At 43.2% G+C, this 17,227-nt stretch overlaps 1 protein-coding gene and 1 long non-coding RNA gene across 3 annotated transcripts in view; one reads left to right on the top strand and one right to left on the bottom strand.

Moving 5' to 3' along the window:
* The window catches only part of LOC131831599 (uncharacterized), a 39,054-nt gene extending 28,396 nt beyond the window's left edge, over positions 1-10,658 (bottom strand). The window contains exons 1-2 of one of the 2 annotated variants that reach the window (XR_009353721.1): positions 10,474-10,658; positions 5,926-6,019 (exon numbers count right to left, since the gene is read on the bottom strand). This is a non-coding gene — a long non-coding RNA (uncharacterized LOC131831599). Of the gene's footprint in view, positions 1-5,925; positions 6,020-6,143; positions 6,459-10,473 lie in introns of those variants that run through there. The other variant, XR_009353720.1, reaches the window with a different exon arrangement.
* Positions 9,846-17,227, top strand: part of ANKH (ANKH inorganic pyrophosphate transport regulator) — a 128,775-nt gene continuing 121,393 nt past the window's right edge. The window contains exon 1 of the mRNA XM_059173678.1: positions 9,846-10,338. Coding sequence (XP_059029661.1) covers positions 10,243-10,338 — 96 coding nt within the window. The 5' untranslated portion in view covers positions 9,846-10,242. The remainder of the gene's footprint in view (positions 10,339-17,227) is intronic.

Below are 17,227 nucleotides of genomic sequence, written 5' to 3'. Positions count from 1 at the left end.
GCAGATAGAAGACCCTGCACAAATTCTAAAGCAAATTAACTGGGTTGATTTAGTATTTAAACATAAATTGTAAACTTCCTTATCCAGCCCTTCTTTATGATAGGAGATGGCCAGCAAATGCCATGCAATTGTATATTTATGTGTGTGCTTATTTGATTAACGGCTCTTCCGCAAAGGAAGGGATTGTTTTATTTTATTTTGTTTAAATGTGCTCATATGTTTTATTTAAAGTAGGTTTATACTGCAGCACCTGGGCAGCTCAGCTGATTAAGTGTCTGACTTGTTTTTGGTTGTTGTTGTTGTTGTTTCAAGATTTACTTATCTATTTGAGAGAGTGTGGGAGGGGCGAGGGAGAGAGAATCCTCAAGCAGGCTCTGCTCTGAGTGCAGAGCACAATACTGCGCTCGATCTCAGCACCCTGAGATCTTGACCTAAACTGAAATCAAGAGCCCCATGCTCAACCGACTGAGCCACCCGGCCTCCAACTCTCCATCTCCACTCAGGTCTTGATCTCAGGGTCATGAGTTCAGGCCCTGCGTTGGGGTCCAGGCTGTGCATGGAGCCTATTTTAAAAAGTCGGTTTGTAAAGACATAATTTAAATATATATATATTGAGATTTCACCCTTCTTAGGTAGACAGTTCTAGGAGTTGTATAACCACAACCAACATCAAAATGTAAAATATTTCTATCACCCAGAAAGTTTTCTTGCACTACTTTGTAATGGCTCCTTTAAGCTCTCCCACCACATCCCCGGGCTCCGGCAACTCCTTCGATTTCTGTCCCTACAGTTTATGTTTTTGGTAGGGTATGTGAGAGGATATCATTCTGAGTTACTCCTCTTGAGATTCAACCGTACTGTGTTTCAGTAGCCTGGTTTATTTATTGGGAGTAGGATTTCACAGTATGGATATATCACAGCTTGTTTAACCATTCATCAGTTCATGGTTTTTTGGGTTGCTTCCAGGTTTGGGTCATCACGAATAAGTTGCTATAAACACTTGCATGCAGGTCTTTTTGTGAACATATGTTTTCATTTCTCTTGGGTAAATACCCGGGAGTGGAATTGTTGGGCTGTTTGGTAAGTGTATATTTGAGTTTATGAGAAGCTGTCAAACCATTTTCCAAAGTGACTGTACCATTTTGCACTCCCAACATGATGTATGTGAGTTCCTTTTGCTCCGTAACCTCCCTAGCTCTTGGGTGCTTTTGCCCTAATTTTACATTTTAGCCATTCTAGTAGGTGTTTGGTCATGTTAAGGCACATTTCCCTTATAAGTAACAAAGGTGAGAGTCCTTTCATATGTTTATGAAGACACATGACTTTGAGTTATTTGTATTTCTATTACTATGTTTTGAAAAGATACTTACATTCTTGATACAACCCCTTTATCAGATACGTATTTTGTAAATATTTCTTCCCAATCCATGGCTAGTCTTCTTACTTTTTTTTTTTTAAGATTTTATTTATTTTTTTGACAGAGAGATAGAGTAGTAGATACAGTAGGCAGAGCAGCAAGCAGAGGGAGAGAGAGAAGCAGGCTCTCCACTGAGCAGGGAGCCCAGTGAGGGACTCAATCCCAGGAGCCTGGGACCACAACCCAAGCCAAAGGCAGCCATTTAACTGACAGAGCCATCCAGGCGCCCCTCTTCTTACTTTTCCTAACAAGAGCTTTGGAAGAGCAGAAGTTTTTGAATTGTGAAGTTTAATTTATGAATGTTTCTCTATGTGGTTTGCACTTTTGATGTTGTGTCTAAGAAATCTTTGGCTAACCTATGGTCACAAAGATTTTCTCCTAAGTGTTTATCTAGAAGTATTGTGGTTATTGTATTAAATCTTTGATCTATGTTTACTTAATTTTACTTATTTTTATTAAATTGACTTCATGCCATGAAGTATGGCTCACAGGTCATTATTTTGTCCCAGCAATGCTTGCTGAAAATATTATTCCATCTCCATTTAATTACCTTGCCATTTCTGTGAAAAATCAATTGACTGTGTATATGAGGGTCTATTTCTGATTCTTTACTTTACTCCATTGCTTTGTGTGTTTCACCTAAGGCACACTGGGGTGATTATGGTGGCTTTTCAGTAAGTCTTGAAATCAGGTAGTTTGGGTCCTCCAGTTCTGTTCTCCTTCAAAGTTGCTTTGGCTGGCCTCAGTCCTGTGCCTTTTCTTTTTCCAAAGGATCTGACTGGGATTCTGTGTAATCTGTAGACCACTTTGGGGAGCATTGATACCTTAACAATGCTTTCTGGTCCATTAATCTATCACACTTCTCCATTTAGTTAGGTCTCTTTTGAACTCCTAATGTTTTACAGTTTTCAACATTTTTTATTAGATCTATCCCTAAATGTTTCATGAATTTTAATACTGTTGTCAGTGATGGTTTTTAAATTTCAACTGCTAATTTTTCACTGCTAGTATAAATAAACACAATTGAGTATTGTAAATGCCTTTGTATCCTGTGACCTTGCTAAGCTCATGTCATAGTTCTAGTAGCTTTCTTACAGAATCTCTGAGGTTGGGCGCCTGAGTGGCTCAGTCAGTTAAGTGTCTGTCTTTGGCTCAGGTCATGATCTCAGTCAGGGTCCTGGGATGGAGGCCTGCCTGGGATTCCGTGCTCAGCAGGGAAGGGAGTCTGCTTGAGAATTTTCCCTCTCCCTCACCACCGATCCTCCCTCCTGCTCATGGTCTCTCTCTCGCATGCTCACTTTCTCTCTCAAAAAGAAATAAAATCTTTTAAAAAGGGTGGGGGGCACATGCACCCGAATGTTTATAGTAGCAACATCCACAATAGCCAAACTACGGAAAGAACATTGGTGTCTATCAGCAGATGAATGGATAAAGAAGATGTGGTGTATATATACAATGGAATACTCTGCAGCCATCTAAAAAGCCCCCAAATCTTGCCATTTGCAATGACATGGATGGAACTAGAGGGTATTATGCTTAGCGAAATAAGTCAATCAGAGAAAGACAATTATCATATGATCTCCCTGACATGAAGAATTTGAGAGGCAGGGTGGGGGGTTTGGGGGGTAAGGAAGGAAAAAATGAAACAAGATGGGATCGGGAGGGAGGCAAACCGTAAGAGACTTTTAACCTCACAAAACAAACTGAGGGTTGCTGGGGGGAGGGAGGGGTCTGGAGAGGGTGGCTGGGTTATGGACATCGGGGAAGGTATGTGATATGGTGAGTGCTGTGAAGTGTGTAAGTCTGATGATTCACAGACCCGTACTCATGGGGCAAATAATACATTATATGTTAATAAAAATAATTAATAATTGTAAAAAGGCACAAAAAAGGATTCTTTCCCAGAAGATTCCAAGGAAGCATTCACAGCCCATAACCTTGATGTTGGATTTCTACCACCCAGATCTTTGAGAGACTACATTGTGGTCCTTTGTTATAGCACTCCCAGGAAGCTAACGTGTAGACCAATCACTGTAATTAAAAGCTAAAGACTGTTGGGGCACCGGGGTGGCTCAATCGATTGAGCATCCGACTCTTGAATTTGGCTCAGGTTATGATCTCAGGGTCCTGGGATTGAGCCCCATGTCTTCAGGCTCCCTGCTCATCTGAGCCTGCCCCTCCTCCTGCTGGTGTGCTGTCTCTCTCTCTCTCTCTCTCACTCTCACTCTCACTCTCTCTCTCAAATAGATAAAATCTTAAAAAAAAAAATCTCTGAGGTTTTCTATCTGAACTATCTCATCATCTGCAAATAAAAAAATACTTTTTCTTTCCAGTGTGTCTACCTTTTATCTCTTCTTCTTGCCTGATTACATTGGCTGGAGCCTTCAGTACGGCTTTGAGTTGGAGCAGCAGAGAGAGAAGACATCTCACGTTGTTTTCAGTTTTAGGAAGATGGTGTTTTTCTGTTCAATACTACATAGCCGGTACCTCGCACCATGTCTGGCACACAGTAGGCACTCCAAAGAGGTTGCTAAATGGATTAAAACAAAGTGAGCCAATCTACATAGAGATTGAAATAGCACTGGTTTCATTACTACCTTGTCCAACCACTAAATCTATGGAGTCACAAGAGAAATTATGTAGTGTTGCAGGATATCATTTTGAAATCAGGCACCTTTTCAAATATAAAAATGATCTGGAGGAGATGTAGGAATTCAGGGATAAGCTAGCTACTTGATGTGAAGGTGACACTGTGCTATGAATTTGATTAATTAATACCTTAATTAGTCAAATTAATAGACTCAATTAAAATGCAGTAACAATAGAACTATTGTTTGTCTGCCTCTTCTCTGGGATAGTAAAGTCTGAGAAATGACAAAACCTGATTTCTCCATATTATCAACATGCTAAGGATGTCCAGTCACTACTAACTATACAACGAAAAGGATTTATACCCTTGGAGACTAAACTTGGAGATTAAACATAAAACACTTTTAGAAAATTCGATTCAAAACACATTACTTAGTATCTGTCATTGTCCCAGGAGTGGTGGGGAGACATGGGAAGTGAAAGAAGATGGTAGTATTTTAAATAGTTCCTAATCTCAGGAAATTCAATATTTTGTGGTAGATATCAGACACATATTAGAAAGTGAAAGATGCAGCTCTCTATAATAAGTAGAAAAGAAAATATCAAAGTGAGCTGGAATTACACAGGAAATCTTTGTGAATCACATGATATGTTAAAATGGCTTTAAAAAAAAAAACAGACTTTTGACCTTGGATAGGTAGCAAGAATAAAAATTTAAGCTTTATTAACTATTTTAATAATATGCATTTTATGCTATTCTGGTCATTAAAAAAAAAAAAAAAACAAGCAATAGCAGGGATACCTGCCTCAGTCAGTACAGCTTGCAACTCTTGATCTTGGAGTTGTGAGTTTGAGCCCCACGCTGGGCACAGAGATTAATTAAAAACAAGAACGCAGAAGTTAAAGAGAGGAAAAGGGGTTATAAGAAGTTGTTATTTTTTAAAGACTTTTTTTATTTTTTAAAGATTTTTTTATTTTTTATTTTTTAAAGATTTATTAATTTATTTGAGAGAGAGAGGGCATGAGAGTGGAGAAGTTGAGAGGGAGAAGCAGACTCCCCACAGAGCTGGAAGCCTGACACAGGACCTGCCAAAAGTTGCTGTATTTTAATCTCAGTTACATCTCCATTCCATTCAATTCATTAGGAATTACCTGACCTAAGGTTTGCAGAGCCTGTATCCTTTGTGTGTCACCCTGATGAGTCAAATACAAGTCAGCAAACCATCATGTGCTCACCTCTATAAAGTAGCCTGCTTCCAGAATCCTGAAGGTCAGGGGCTAGTGGTGGTGGTATTTTTGAGTGGCATAAGCAGAATCCATCTCAAAGCTTACTCTTGGTTTTTTAGTCATTTTTCAGACACAAAGTTAGTTATCAATACACAAGGCCATCAGGTTAAAAAACTGACCCGGCAAGAGGTTCCCCATATTCTCTAGCAATTATAGGAAAAAAAAATTTTTATATAAAAATAAAATGTAAAAGGGCATTATGTCCGGATAAGGCATATATCTGTGCTCTGATTAAATCTGTCTCAAATCCTTTCCTCAGAATAAAAGAGGAAAAAAAGGAAAAAACTAAAAAAAAAAAAAAAATGCATGACATGTATGTGTCTTCTGCCTATAATCGTCTTCTTTTGCTTTATTTTTCTGTTTTCATCATTTGAAACATGAATGTTTCCAAAGCCAAAATTAGATTACAAAATACATTCAGAGAATTCCTTCTTCCATCCCTATTTGACCCTGGGCTCGCTCTTTCCCCATGGATAACCACTTGAATAATTTTTGGATTATATTTCCAGTGTGTCTTCTTCACAAATATAAGCAAATACACGGATACATGCACAACCATATTCCTATTTCTCTCCCATTCTACCTCCCTTCCCCCCAAAATAGCATGCCATTTTACAGTTCTTTTCACTTACCGAAATAGTCTGCAGACCATATCGATATCAGCATGTTAGAGAAACTCTCTATTCCTTCTCGCGGTTCAACATTTTGGAAGCATCTGTGTGGTCCCTTTAAAAATATTAAAGAAATCATTAAAAGTGAGAACTGAAACTCCTAGCAGAATATGACTAGCTAATTCCAGTTTATATATAGCAAATATTCCATTTCTGGACCATTTACCCGTGTCACTCACCTCCTACCTCCCATTGTTGGGATGTGTTGAGAGTACAAAAACTGGCTTTGATCAATGGCCCAGTCAAATTGTTACAAGGCTTAGCCTGGAATGACACAGAGACCACAAAAGCAAAACATGCAGCTTGGGGGGAAGTAGACAACTTGTCTTCTGCTCTCTGGAAGCTTGGATCTGGGCAGAAATCATGACTTCATCAAATAGAACAATATTCATACGAACATAGTTAAATAGTCTAGAAATCTGAGGCTTCCCCACGCCACGCCCAATGAGCCATGGCTTAAAATTGTATGAGGCTCAGATGTAGAACTATAAGGATTGAATTTATAGCTAGTCTATGAGGGGAGGGGGCTTCAAAACACCAATATCCAAAAAAAGACACCAATATCCAAAAAAAGACACCAATATCCAGGACTAAATCTTCCACTAGAACTATCTATTAAATAAATTGGTACACTAAATACACAAGAGAGGATAATTATAGTGTGTACATAACACTATAAAGTCAGTCTTTCACAAATCTTTTTGACACCTTCTTCCAGACCCCGTCCATGACTACAATTCCCATCTGCTGCCAGTGGGCTCCTCCAATTAAGGAAATCCGAGTTGCAGAGTTAGAGAACTGGATGATTTTAAACATGACCTTTTATTCTGTCCTTTGCAACAGATATAGGGGTAACTTGTGCATAATCATTTGAGACCAATTCCAGAAAAAAAAGATATGAGGCACACATGTAACTTTTTCTTCAAAAATTGGAGTTAATAATTTTAATAATTTTAAACACCAACACAATGGCATATGGCTGGTCGTTTATAAAATTGTTTCCGTGAAGAGTAACTTTTCCCATGCTCTGATTATTAATGTCCACTTGCACTTCTGATGACATTTCATAAATATGTTTTAAAACTTTTTTTAATAAGCTGCTATATGGCCATTATGTTAAATATAGAAAAGTATAAAAAGAAATTAATAATACTATGCAACTGTACCTAAACACAGTTAATAGTGCAGCATTTTCTTCCAGCATTTTCTTCTATGTATATATTCTTTCCTCACACTTTTGAGTGTAGAGTCTATAAATCTTGCAACGTCCTTTGATCAAAAATTCTATAAATTGAAGACAAAGCTGTACCCTTTGAAAGATAACCCTCTGAATCCAGTGCAAACGACTTTGTGATCTCTTCTGGGTTCTGTGTAATTTAGAAAACTCCCCATTCATTATCATCACTTGTTTCTCTGAACTTATCTTTTCAAACAATGACCAAGTTAAAAAGAGGAAGCAAAAGAGAGGCCCAAAACCCCCCTTTGAAATCAGTTCTCTGACTTTGAGTCTTTGACAGAAAAAAATAATCAAATGTCCCCTTAACTTCCATATTGCCACTATGTGATTGAAATTTGGAGGCCTCTCCAATCTAAAAAGTGCTCTTTGCCGTAATCAAAGATGACACTATTCAATCACTCATTGGAGAAATATACACTTTCAGAATACTCAAACGAGGATGGCGGCCTTTCATTGATTCACTGGAACTTTCTCACCATTCCTCCGGAAGAGGGAAGCTGTGTGTGTACATGGGCCAGTAGCAGCACCGGCAGCGACATGGCGGGTCCTTGTCCAGAGACCAGCCAAAGCAAACTGGACTTGATGAGTATTGATCGAAGACCTCATCAACCCCACATTCCAGACAAAGGTCAGTGTAATTAGATTGCTTTGAGTAAAACGAGCCCAGGGAAACCTAGAGTAACCGTAAGGTGATATTTGCTTTAGAAAAGAACTCCTTCCCAGAGAATTCCTTTAAATAACAAGCTCTCTTGGTATATATTAAATAAGATTTGACTACATTAAAACACACCTTTTGGGAACTTGTCATAGAGAAGAGTCCTGTCACAAGTACTTCCTGTTTTTCTGGGAAGTCTTTTAGAAAATATTACTTGACACCAGGTAACACAATACATAATTACCAGATTTTCATTTTAATTATAGGGAATGTCATTTGAGGTTACATCAGAGCTACAGGGTGAATTATCTTCCTCTTTCTCAAGGCCTTGTGTGGACCGTGTGGAATTTTAAAAGGTCTCTTAAATGGCATAAAATATGGAAAACATTTGATCCTTACAAATACATTGTGAAATGCCTGAAACCAGAAAGTTGAGGTCTCTAGCTTGCTATGAGCACCAGCTTTACAAAGCTACATGTGAGGTAATGGGTTCATTCCTAGCTGCAAAATTACTTTAGGGCTTTTAACAATAGATTAATTCATTATGCTAATTAAACTTTAAAAGAATCATGTGATGTGGGGGGGGGGGGAGTGTAAAATCATCTGAGCAGGATGGGCTCTCTTTCCAAAATTAGAAATTTCAAGAGGGCAACAGTGTCGGATAAACCAATACAAATCTTCCAAACGCTGGGACTTTCGCTGCGGCGACACGGGTCATAAGCCCGTGAAGCCGACCCTGCACAGGAGGCGCTTCCCCCCCACCCCCTTCCTTTTAATAAACTATTTTCTGCGAGCAGTTTTTGGTTCAGGACAACATTTAGCAGAAGGGACAGAGGTTTCCCACGAAGCCCTGCCTGCATGCGGCACTTCTCCCTCCCGGGGCCTCCACCCGCTGTCCTCCTGCCCTGGCGCAGACGGATGCTGGCTTGGCTGTCAAGCTCGCCTGAAGTTTTAGGGAAAACCCTCGGCACGGCTAGTCTTTGCCCTGAAGTCACTGGGGCACCGTATAATAAAAAACCGTGTTTTCTTTCTTCTTTCCCCTTGTTTATCTAAAAGAGACAGACTTTTCGAGTTTGCGGTGGGTTTAAAACGGCGGTGCACTGGGGAGGATCTGGGCTCACGTTAGCAAACGGCGGGAGGCAGGTCCCAGCGCTCCCCAAGGGCGGCGGGCCCGGCCTGGGCGGGTGCAGGGAGCGGTCCCCGCGGCCCTCGGCGCCTTTTCCCCTGGGACACCCCGAGAGCGTTGCCCCCTTCGCTGCGACCGTTGCTCTGTCTCTGCGCTCCCCCCTCCCCCGCCTTCCGGAGCGTCTCTCCCTCTCTCTCCCGGCCCCCCGTTCCCAGGTGGGCCCGAAGCAGGCCCCCCAGCCCCAGCCCCAGCCCGGGAGGGGCGTCCTCGGCCCGTCTCCGCCCGTCCGAGGCGGCCACCGGGGGACGGAGTGCGCGCGGCGCTCGCCGGGGACAGCCGGGGGCTCCCGGTCCTCCGCAGCCCCGCGCGCCTGGATCCCACCCCGCGCGTCCGCGCTCACGTCCCCCGGCTGCCAGGCTCGCACACGCCCCGGTGGCTCCCGGGACGGCGAGGGGACGCCGGACCCGGGCCCCGCGGGGCGGGCGACAGGGCCCGGTTGCCTGAACCCGGGCGTCCCCGAGGCCTCCAGAGGTTCGGCGCCCCCGGCCCTCAGCTCCCCGCGGCGCACCCCCCCCCCCCCCCCCCCCGCCGCTCCGCCGGCTCGCGCCGCCGCCCCTGGCCGGCCCCGGCACCGCAGCGAGTCCCAGCCCGCGCGGCCTCGGGAGCCGCGGAGGCGGCGGCGGCCCCGCGGCCTGTGCGTGCGCAGCGCCCCCCGCGGCCGCGCCGAGCGCAGGCGGCGGCGGAGGACAGGAGGGCGCCGCCCGCCCGGCCGGCCCGGCCCCTCCCCAGCCCGCCGCCCGCCCGCCCCCGGGGCCGCCGGCGGTGTCCGCGCCTCCGCGCCCGCCCCTGATTTCCTCCGCACGGCGGCGGCGGCGGCGGCGGCGGCGCCTCGTGCGCGCGGTTATTTATTTATTTCCGGGCCCCAGAGCGCTTATAATGGAGCCGCTGTCAGCAGAACCTTCTGCTGCCGCCGCCGCCGCCGCTGTCCCTCCTCTTTTTTTTCCCGGCAGATCTTTGTTGTGTGGGAGGGCAGCAGGGATGGACTTGAGCTTGCGGATCTCCTGCTAGAACAGCCGCGCTTGGAGAGGGCGCCGCAGCCGCGAGGAGGAGCCGCCGCCGCCGCCGCCGCCGCCGCCCCGAGGCCCCGCCGGACGCGGCCTCCGTCCGCCCGCGCCCCCGCTCGGCCCACTCGCCCCGCGCCTCCCGGCAGAGTCCCCTCGCGGCGGCAGATGTGTGTGGGGTCAGCCCACGGCGGGGACTATGGTGAAATTCCCGGCGCTCACGCACTACTGGCCCCTGATCCGGTTCCTGGTGCCCCTGGGCATCACCAACATAGCCATCGACTTCGGGGAGCAGGTAAGCCCCGGCCGCGCCCCTCGCCCGGCCCGGGCAGTTCCGCCCTGAACCCCGCGCCCTGCGCCCCGCGCCGGGCTCGCTCTGCCTTGGCCTTAGACACCCGGGCGCCAGGGGATGAAAGCCGCGGGGAGTCACCTGCTCCGAGTCCCTTTTTATCCGGGAGCATTTGGTGGGGCTTGCAGCTTGTCAAGGATGACTTTTCCAGCACTCCATCTCCCCCTCCCCCCAGTTATTCAGCCGACTTTTCCAGCTTTCTCTGGAAAATGTTAAAAGACCAGAGGGTTTAGAGCTTCACCTATAGAAGGGTTTTTAGTGCACAGCAGGAGTATTATGTAATTTGTTATTATGTAAACGTCAGGTCTGTAAGTAGAATGTAGTTGCTAATAGCTCAAGTGCTTGGTTTTTATTTACGCGGTGTTGGTGGTGATGGTGATGGCGATGATGGGGAGATTTTGTATTAGAACGTGTCCCAAGTTCATTTCCCAGGTACTTCTAATTTTCTTTCTTTTCTTTCTTTTTTTTTTTTTTTTGCCCAGGTATTGATTAAGGGTACCCAAATGTGTCCTGATAAGCCAACCGTTGACCATCTCTAATTTGGGGTTTCTCTCTCCCCCACACCTTTTTTTTCCCCTTTTGGACCACTAAAGCAGGGGAGTGCATTTTTGTTTGTTGCCTTCAAGTCCTTGTTTCTTTTTCATGCCCCCCCCACCCCTCCCCGTTTCTCTCCATGTGGCGTCATTGCAAATCCCCAGCGCTGCAGACTCTCCCAACAGTGGGGCACTGGTACTCTGCACTTTGCCTATGGGAACCTTTTTCGCAGAGCCTCCAGCGGGATGCAGCTGCGTTTGAAGGCCAGGGAGAGGATGGGGGTGGGAGGCAGTGGCTTGCCGCCTGTCAAGGAGGCAGGTGTGGGGACTGGCCCCAGCGAGTGATGAGCCTCACTCTCGGTATTGTACTATCTTATTTCTTTGACTTAAAGTCGAGAGACTTCAAGGAATATATGTATAAAAAAATGCACCTGTGTTGGTGCACTTTTTGTTTTTTAAAATACCCCCTTTCAGAAGGGGGTCTGTTTGACTGCTCTGTCGGATGAGTATCTGCTTGGATGTGTCTCTCTGTACTCAGAACTTTTGCTTGATTCAACTCTGTAAGCTCACTAATGCTTGGCCCCCATTGTAAGCTACTTGTACTTCAAATTTTCTGGCCCAGAAATGTTCACAAAATGGTATAGTGTCTGGAGACCTTTGCCTAGTAAGCAAACTAATTTCTTCCGGTGAACTATTATATTTTTTTCTGTTGCCACTTTGCTCCCTAGGGTCTCCCCAGGGCATCTCTGCTGCTCCGCCTCCTTTCTGCCCACCTTCTCTTCTCTCATAGCACTGGGGACTTCAGGTGTTTTGTATAATCTGTGGAAAGGTTCTAGGATTGAATTTACTACACTGCCCTGCACATTTTAGATGAGTCCAGTGCTGTAAGCTCACCTGCACCTTCTACTATTTAAGGCTTATTTTCTTGGAGTGATCCCAAAGGTCAGAAAGCCGGAGCTGTTCACCTGATCCCTTCTCCCTGAGCTGTTATAGTGTGTGTGTGTGTGTGTGTGTGTGTGTGAGAGAGAGAGAGAGAGAGAGAAACAGAGACAGTGAGCGCGTATGTGAGAGCAAGAGAGGGAGGGAATAAGAGAAAGAAAGTTATATGGGATAACTGGTGGAGGTGAGAGTATTCCTTGTCGTAATTAAATGACCTGAAACATACCATACTACTGCCTCACATTTGCCTTGATTTAGTGCCAGGCAGATATAACTAAGCATTTGATTTTAGTGTAAGGGAAAAGATCTCCTGAGGTCCCAAAAGGGAGACTAGACATAAGAAACAGTCACACATTCGGTTTATCTTAGTGGGCCTAATAATGCAGACGCATCCTTAAAATGTCTCTAACCTGATTATCAAAGCCGACGTACGTAAAGTATTGGAAGAGTTGTCTCTTTGCACAAATGTTTTATCAGCAAGTGTTGTCTGAGGCCCTTATCCCTTAAGTGCCGGTGTGTTAATGAGGTTACAGGCTGCCTGGTTGTGGAGATAGTCTGTCAGAGTAGTTGGGGGGGAGAGAATGATAGGTTTCCAAAAACCTTCTTTTGCCATCTGGTATCAGATGATAATGGTTTTGCAAAATTGTGCAAGGGTAGAGGAACAGAACTTACGTTTTCTTAAGCTGAAGGAGAAGAATTACTGTAGGAATTGAAGAGTGACCCAGTCACCTGTGGGTAAGAATAGAAGTGCATTTTACCCCAACCGCCTTAAAACACAACAGAGAGGAGGAAAATGAACCTATCTGCAAAAGTGGTCTGCATTAGACCTCAGAAAATACTTTGCTCTTGATGTGGGTTTTTAATCATGTTCCAGACAGATGGATGCATGTAGATCTCCATCATTCTTTTAGAGTGTGCAGGTGTGTTATACCTTGCCTTGAGTGAACAAGACTTCATATTTCAAAAATTGACTCATCCTCCAGTAGAGGGGTAACAGAGGAGCACAGGAGTCAAAGGTCAAAGCAGCCCTTGGGTCACATGTTCTAGAGATGAACAAGAAATGCAAAATTTAAAAAATAAAGCATCTCATTAGCTGTTAAGTCTCTGACTTGTCAAGAACAAAAGATAATATAAGATGAGGGGTTTTTTTATGGTTATAAACGTCAGTTTGCTGTTTCTGTAAACAAAATGTGGATAGAACTTTTAAAATGGAAATCCAGCTATATGCAGGATTCCACTGAAATTTGAATAAACAGCACATATGCGATTGTGTAAAGGTATTACATATTCATAAATTATCTCAGCTGTCGGTGCGTGTCGGGGAGGGGCTGGCTAGGAAGAAGCCTGCAGTGATTCATCCAAAGCCTCCTGATGTATGAACATTCGGTTGTAGATAGATTTCCCTATAATTTTATGGCTCAGTCAGGGAGGAAACCTAAATATTACGGAGTGTTCTAACAAGGTTAGCAAAACCTGTTATCACATTTTAAATTTTGGTGGTGGCAGTAATTTTGGGGGGTTATGAGGGAGGAGTACATCCTACATGGGGGAGAAAAGCTGCTTGACCTAGAATAACCTGCTTTTTAATAGTAAATGAAAACACCCTAGGAAACAATGAGAATCAGTCCATTATCGCAGAAAGTAAAATCGTGTTTGTAGAACCCTGTGGGTGCTTAGTACACTTTATGATAATCTAGAATTATCATTTTATCTCTATTTTTTACAGATTGAAAATCAAAATTATTAGTTGTTTCCATTTATTGACTAGTTGGTATGTGCTTCTAGCACATGTTACAAAGTGTGGAAAGACTGAGAGGTTTGGGGCAAGTAGAGTCACTTGTGCAAGATCACGCAGGTATTATGGGGAGGAGCCAAGACTCGAGCCCACATCTGCCTGGCCCTTGGCCTTCCTGCTCCCCACCTCCTCCAGTCAGCACCCCCCCCCCCGCCCCCCTGCTGCTGAAATCCGCCTGGGAGTTGTTAGAAATTTAGGAATAAGTTTCTGGCTTTTCTGGTTCCCAGCCTGGGCTTAAACTTAATCTTAGCAGTCAAATTTTGAATTTCATGGTTTAAGACAGTCATAAAAACGGTTCTGAGGAACAAAGGGATTGTGACCAAGAGGTTCACAGGAGAAGAACCAAACTATACAGATAATTCATATTGATAAAGCAACAGTATATCTTATTTTGCCTTTGGTTAGAAGTGAGGAAGATAAGCAGCGGCTACTTCACAATAAAATTATTTAGAAATTATTTAGTCTTTATCACTAGAGCACTGCAGATTGCTAAGATAGATTTTGAACAATATATTTTTTAAAAGTATCTGCACATGTCCCTGTTGTCACCATGTTCAAAGGACTTTTATTTCTATTTAAAACTAAACTTGGTACAAAGTCCCTGAATTCCTTAAAAGCCGAATTCACCAAATTATGTAGAATAAATCAGTGAGCTTTGTTTCAGGGTACTTAATGGCACCTAAAATGTTAAATACAACTTCATTATGAAGACTTCAAAGGAGTAAAGAAGTTTGAAATTGTTCTCTAAACTTGAGAAGAAATGTGTTCTGCCCAGTGTCTGGTAATTCCCTTTGCCACACCAAGATGATAACTGTGGGTATTTCTGATTGCCCTAGATGATTCACTGAATCTGGTTGGGTCCAGTATGATAATTCATAATAATTCAAAGACCCAAAGTTTTTATGTGTGAATGAAGAGCTTTGTATATGGATTGTTAGAATTGTAGAGTAAGTTGCATAACGGGAACGTTAAGTCCTTTCAAACTGAGGGAACCTAGCATTAGGCTTTCACAATATAAGGGTCTCAAATTACTAATACCACAAAATGGAAAAAGAGAAAGGCCCAGGAAAAATAGTTTAATAAATGTCTTTTTTGTCTACTAAGTAGGGAAATACATCCCCCCACCCACTCCAGACCAGGAGGTAAAAGAATGAAAAAGTGTGTGTGTCTGACTTTGGCCACTGCTGGGAAAGGACTCTCTATCCCTCTATCCGAGATCTGTAAGTGAGGGAAGAGACCCCCCGGGCAGAGCTTGCCTTAAGTAATAATAAAACTGCCCATTGTATGTTCCACTTTGCAAAGTACCTAGAGACAGAAATGGCAATCTCCAGCCAAGTTTCCAAGCAACTGTGGGGGAGGGAGGGATTTTTTTTCCCTTCAGTCTATTCTATGGTAATGGAATAGATTTCAAAATGCCATTCATTGTTTTCTAATTATAAAAATACTAAATGCTAACTGTCAAAGTTTGGTTAAGTATTTCAAAATGGAGGGAAAAAGTAAAAATACCTCTGATTCCACTCCAAAGAAAAGAACTTCTTTAATGTTTTGAATATCTCCTGCCAAATTTTTTTCATCATAATTGAGATATGTGTATGTTTTGCAGAACCCAGAGGCATTTTTCCCATATCACTTACAAGTATTTAAGTATGCTTTTAAATAACAGCATAGCATTTGATTATACAAGCATGCTGTCATTCCCTTTGCTGTGTATGTTTCCCTATTGTTTATTTTTTTGTTTGTTCTTTTATTACTTATCAAGTACCTACTTTTTTTTGCAATGGTGTTTATTTTTTATTACTTTTTATTATTGAAGAACTGTTGACATACAATGTTATATTAGTTTCACGTGTACAATGTAGTGATCTGACAATTCTGTACCTTACACAGTGCTCACCGTGATGAATGTGGTCACCATTTGTTAGCATACAAGGTTATTGCAGTGTTATTGACTATATTTCCTAGGCTGTGCTTTCTATCTCCATGACTTACTCTCGAACTGGAAGTCTGTACTTCCTAATCCCCTTCAACTGCTTCTTCCCCAATTTGTTTAAATGCTGAGGTTTCTTGTTTCTTGCCATATAAAGTTTCAGTGAGCATCTTTGTGTAATAAGTAGATAACGTGTTTTTCTGACTGCCTTGGGTTTTATGCCTGGCGTAATTGGGTACCTATTTCAGTTTCTGGTTCATACATAGAAAATGAGGTCACTCTTCCCTGGCAGTCCATATTTAGTCAAGGACACTGTGACCGCCTTAGCCAACTGATACTCTGTCCCCTTGGTGTTTCCCAGTTCTCTGGGGATGTGAATCTACATTTAAAGTCCCATTCCTTTGATGCACTTAGGTAAGTGGATTACTTCTAGACCACAGAGGCTTAATCCTGCAGCAGGTTTCTCCATTTCTTTATTTCTTGACTGGTTTGATGACTTGCCTAACTACTACTTTGTCAGAATCCTTCTTCCCAAGCATATCCTTCAAAACATACTCAACATCTTCAAATATCAAGACAATATCTAAATCTCTCTCTAGGGAACCATCGCATTCTTTGAAAGCAGTGAGTCCCAAGTAACACAGTTCCTGGCACCATCTCCCTTCTCAGCTGTGATGAGCTCAGTGGGTGTGAGGGCTCAGTAATGGGGTCTCCAGGTCTCCTGACTCTCCCTTGTCTGACATGGGGCAGGGTATGTTGGTATGGGAGGATGAGAGATGCCACACATTCTTCTTTAATGTCCTAGGTGAGTTGGAGTAAAGAAACCTTGTGAAACTCATACCAGAGTGACTTGGCTGATGCTTACATTTTAGAAAAGTCAATCTGGTACTTTTTTCTCACCTGTAACTCTGTGAGTTGCTGTGGAGATGCAATAAAAATAAGGAAAACCCTGTTTTTCTACAGCATTATTTGGATGTGAGCTGCCTGCATGAGTGCTTTTTTTTTTTTTTTTTTTTTTTTGATAACTGAAGCTTACCCCTTAAAATATAAATCATTAGTTTTCTTTTTCTTTCTTTAGTACAAAAGTTATCATTGCTGGAAATACGTATCACACATCTGTCTACCTTATTAGATAAATATGGTACTCAGGACGTCATGAAATATTTTTTGATGTCTTGTAGATCCCTATTGTGCTGGGCCGTCAGGGGGTAGCTGCTGACAGGTGATAGTCAAAACAGTTGAAGATTTTGGCACTAACCAAGACAACAACATAATAAAATAATAAAAATAGCTAATACATGATGAGTACCTTTTAATTTCTTGCTTCGGATCTGCGCTGGGCCTAAGAAACTGACATTTAGCGAGATTTTCATGAAACATGAAGAATAAATCATTTTGGAGGCCTCCTTTGGGAAAAAGCACATACCCTTTAGGACACTCGCTTTCCTGCCCTGTGCTGATGTTGTGTCTGTTCTGGAGGCATTCTAGAGTCAGTGTCAAGCCAGTGACCTTTGAACAAGGGAAGCGTTGCCATCTTTGACATGGCCCTGCCCTTGCTGCTTAGGTCCTGGTAAAGGAAACACACGTGAACCACTTTTGCAAATGGAGGGACACCGATGTGTCAGTGTGTGTAATTGCACA

The sequence above is a fragment of the Mustela lutreola genome, chromosome 5, assembly GCF_030435805.1.
Source record: "Mustela lutreola isolate mMusLut2 chromosome 5, mMusLut2.pri, whole genome shotgun sequence".
NCBI lineage: Eukaryota > Metazoa > Chordata > Mammalia > Carnivora > Mustelidae > Mustela > Mustela lutreola.
The sequence above is the reverse complement of the archived record's forward strand: the minus strand, read 5'-3'. Positions and strand labels throughout refer to the sequence as shown.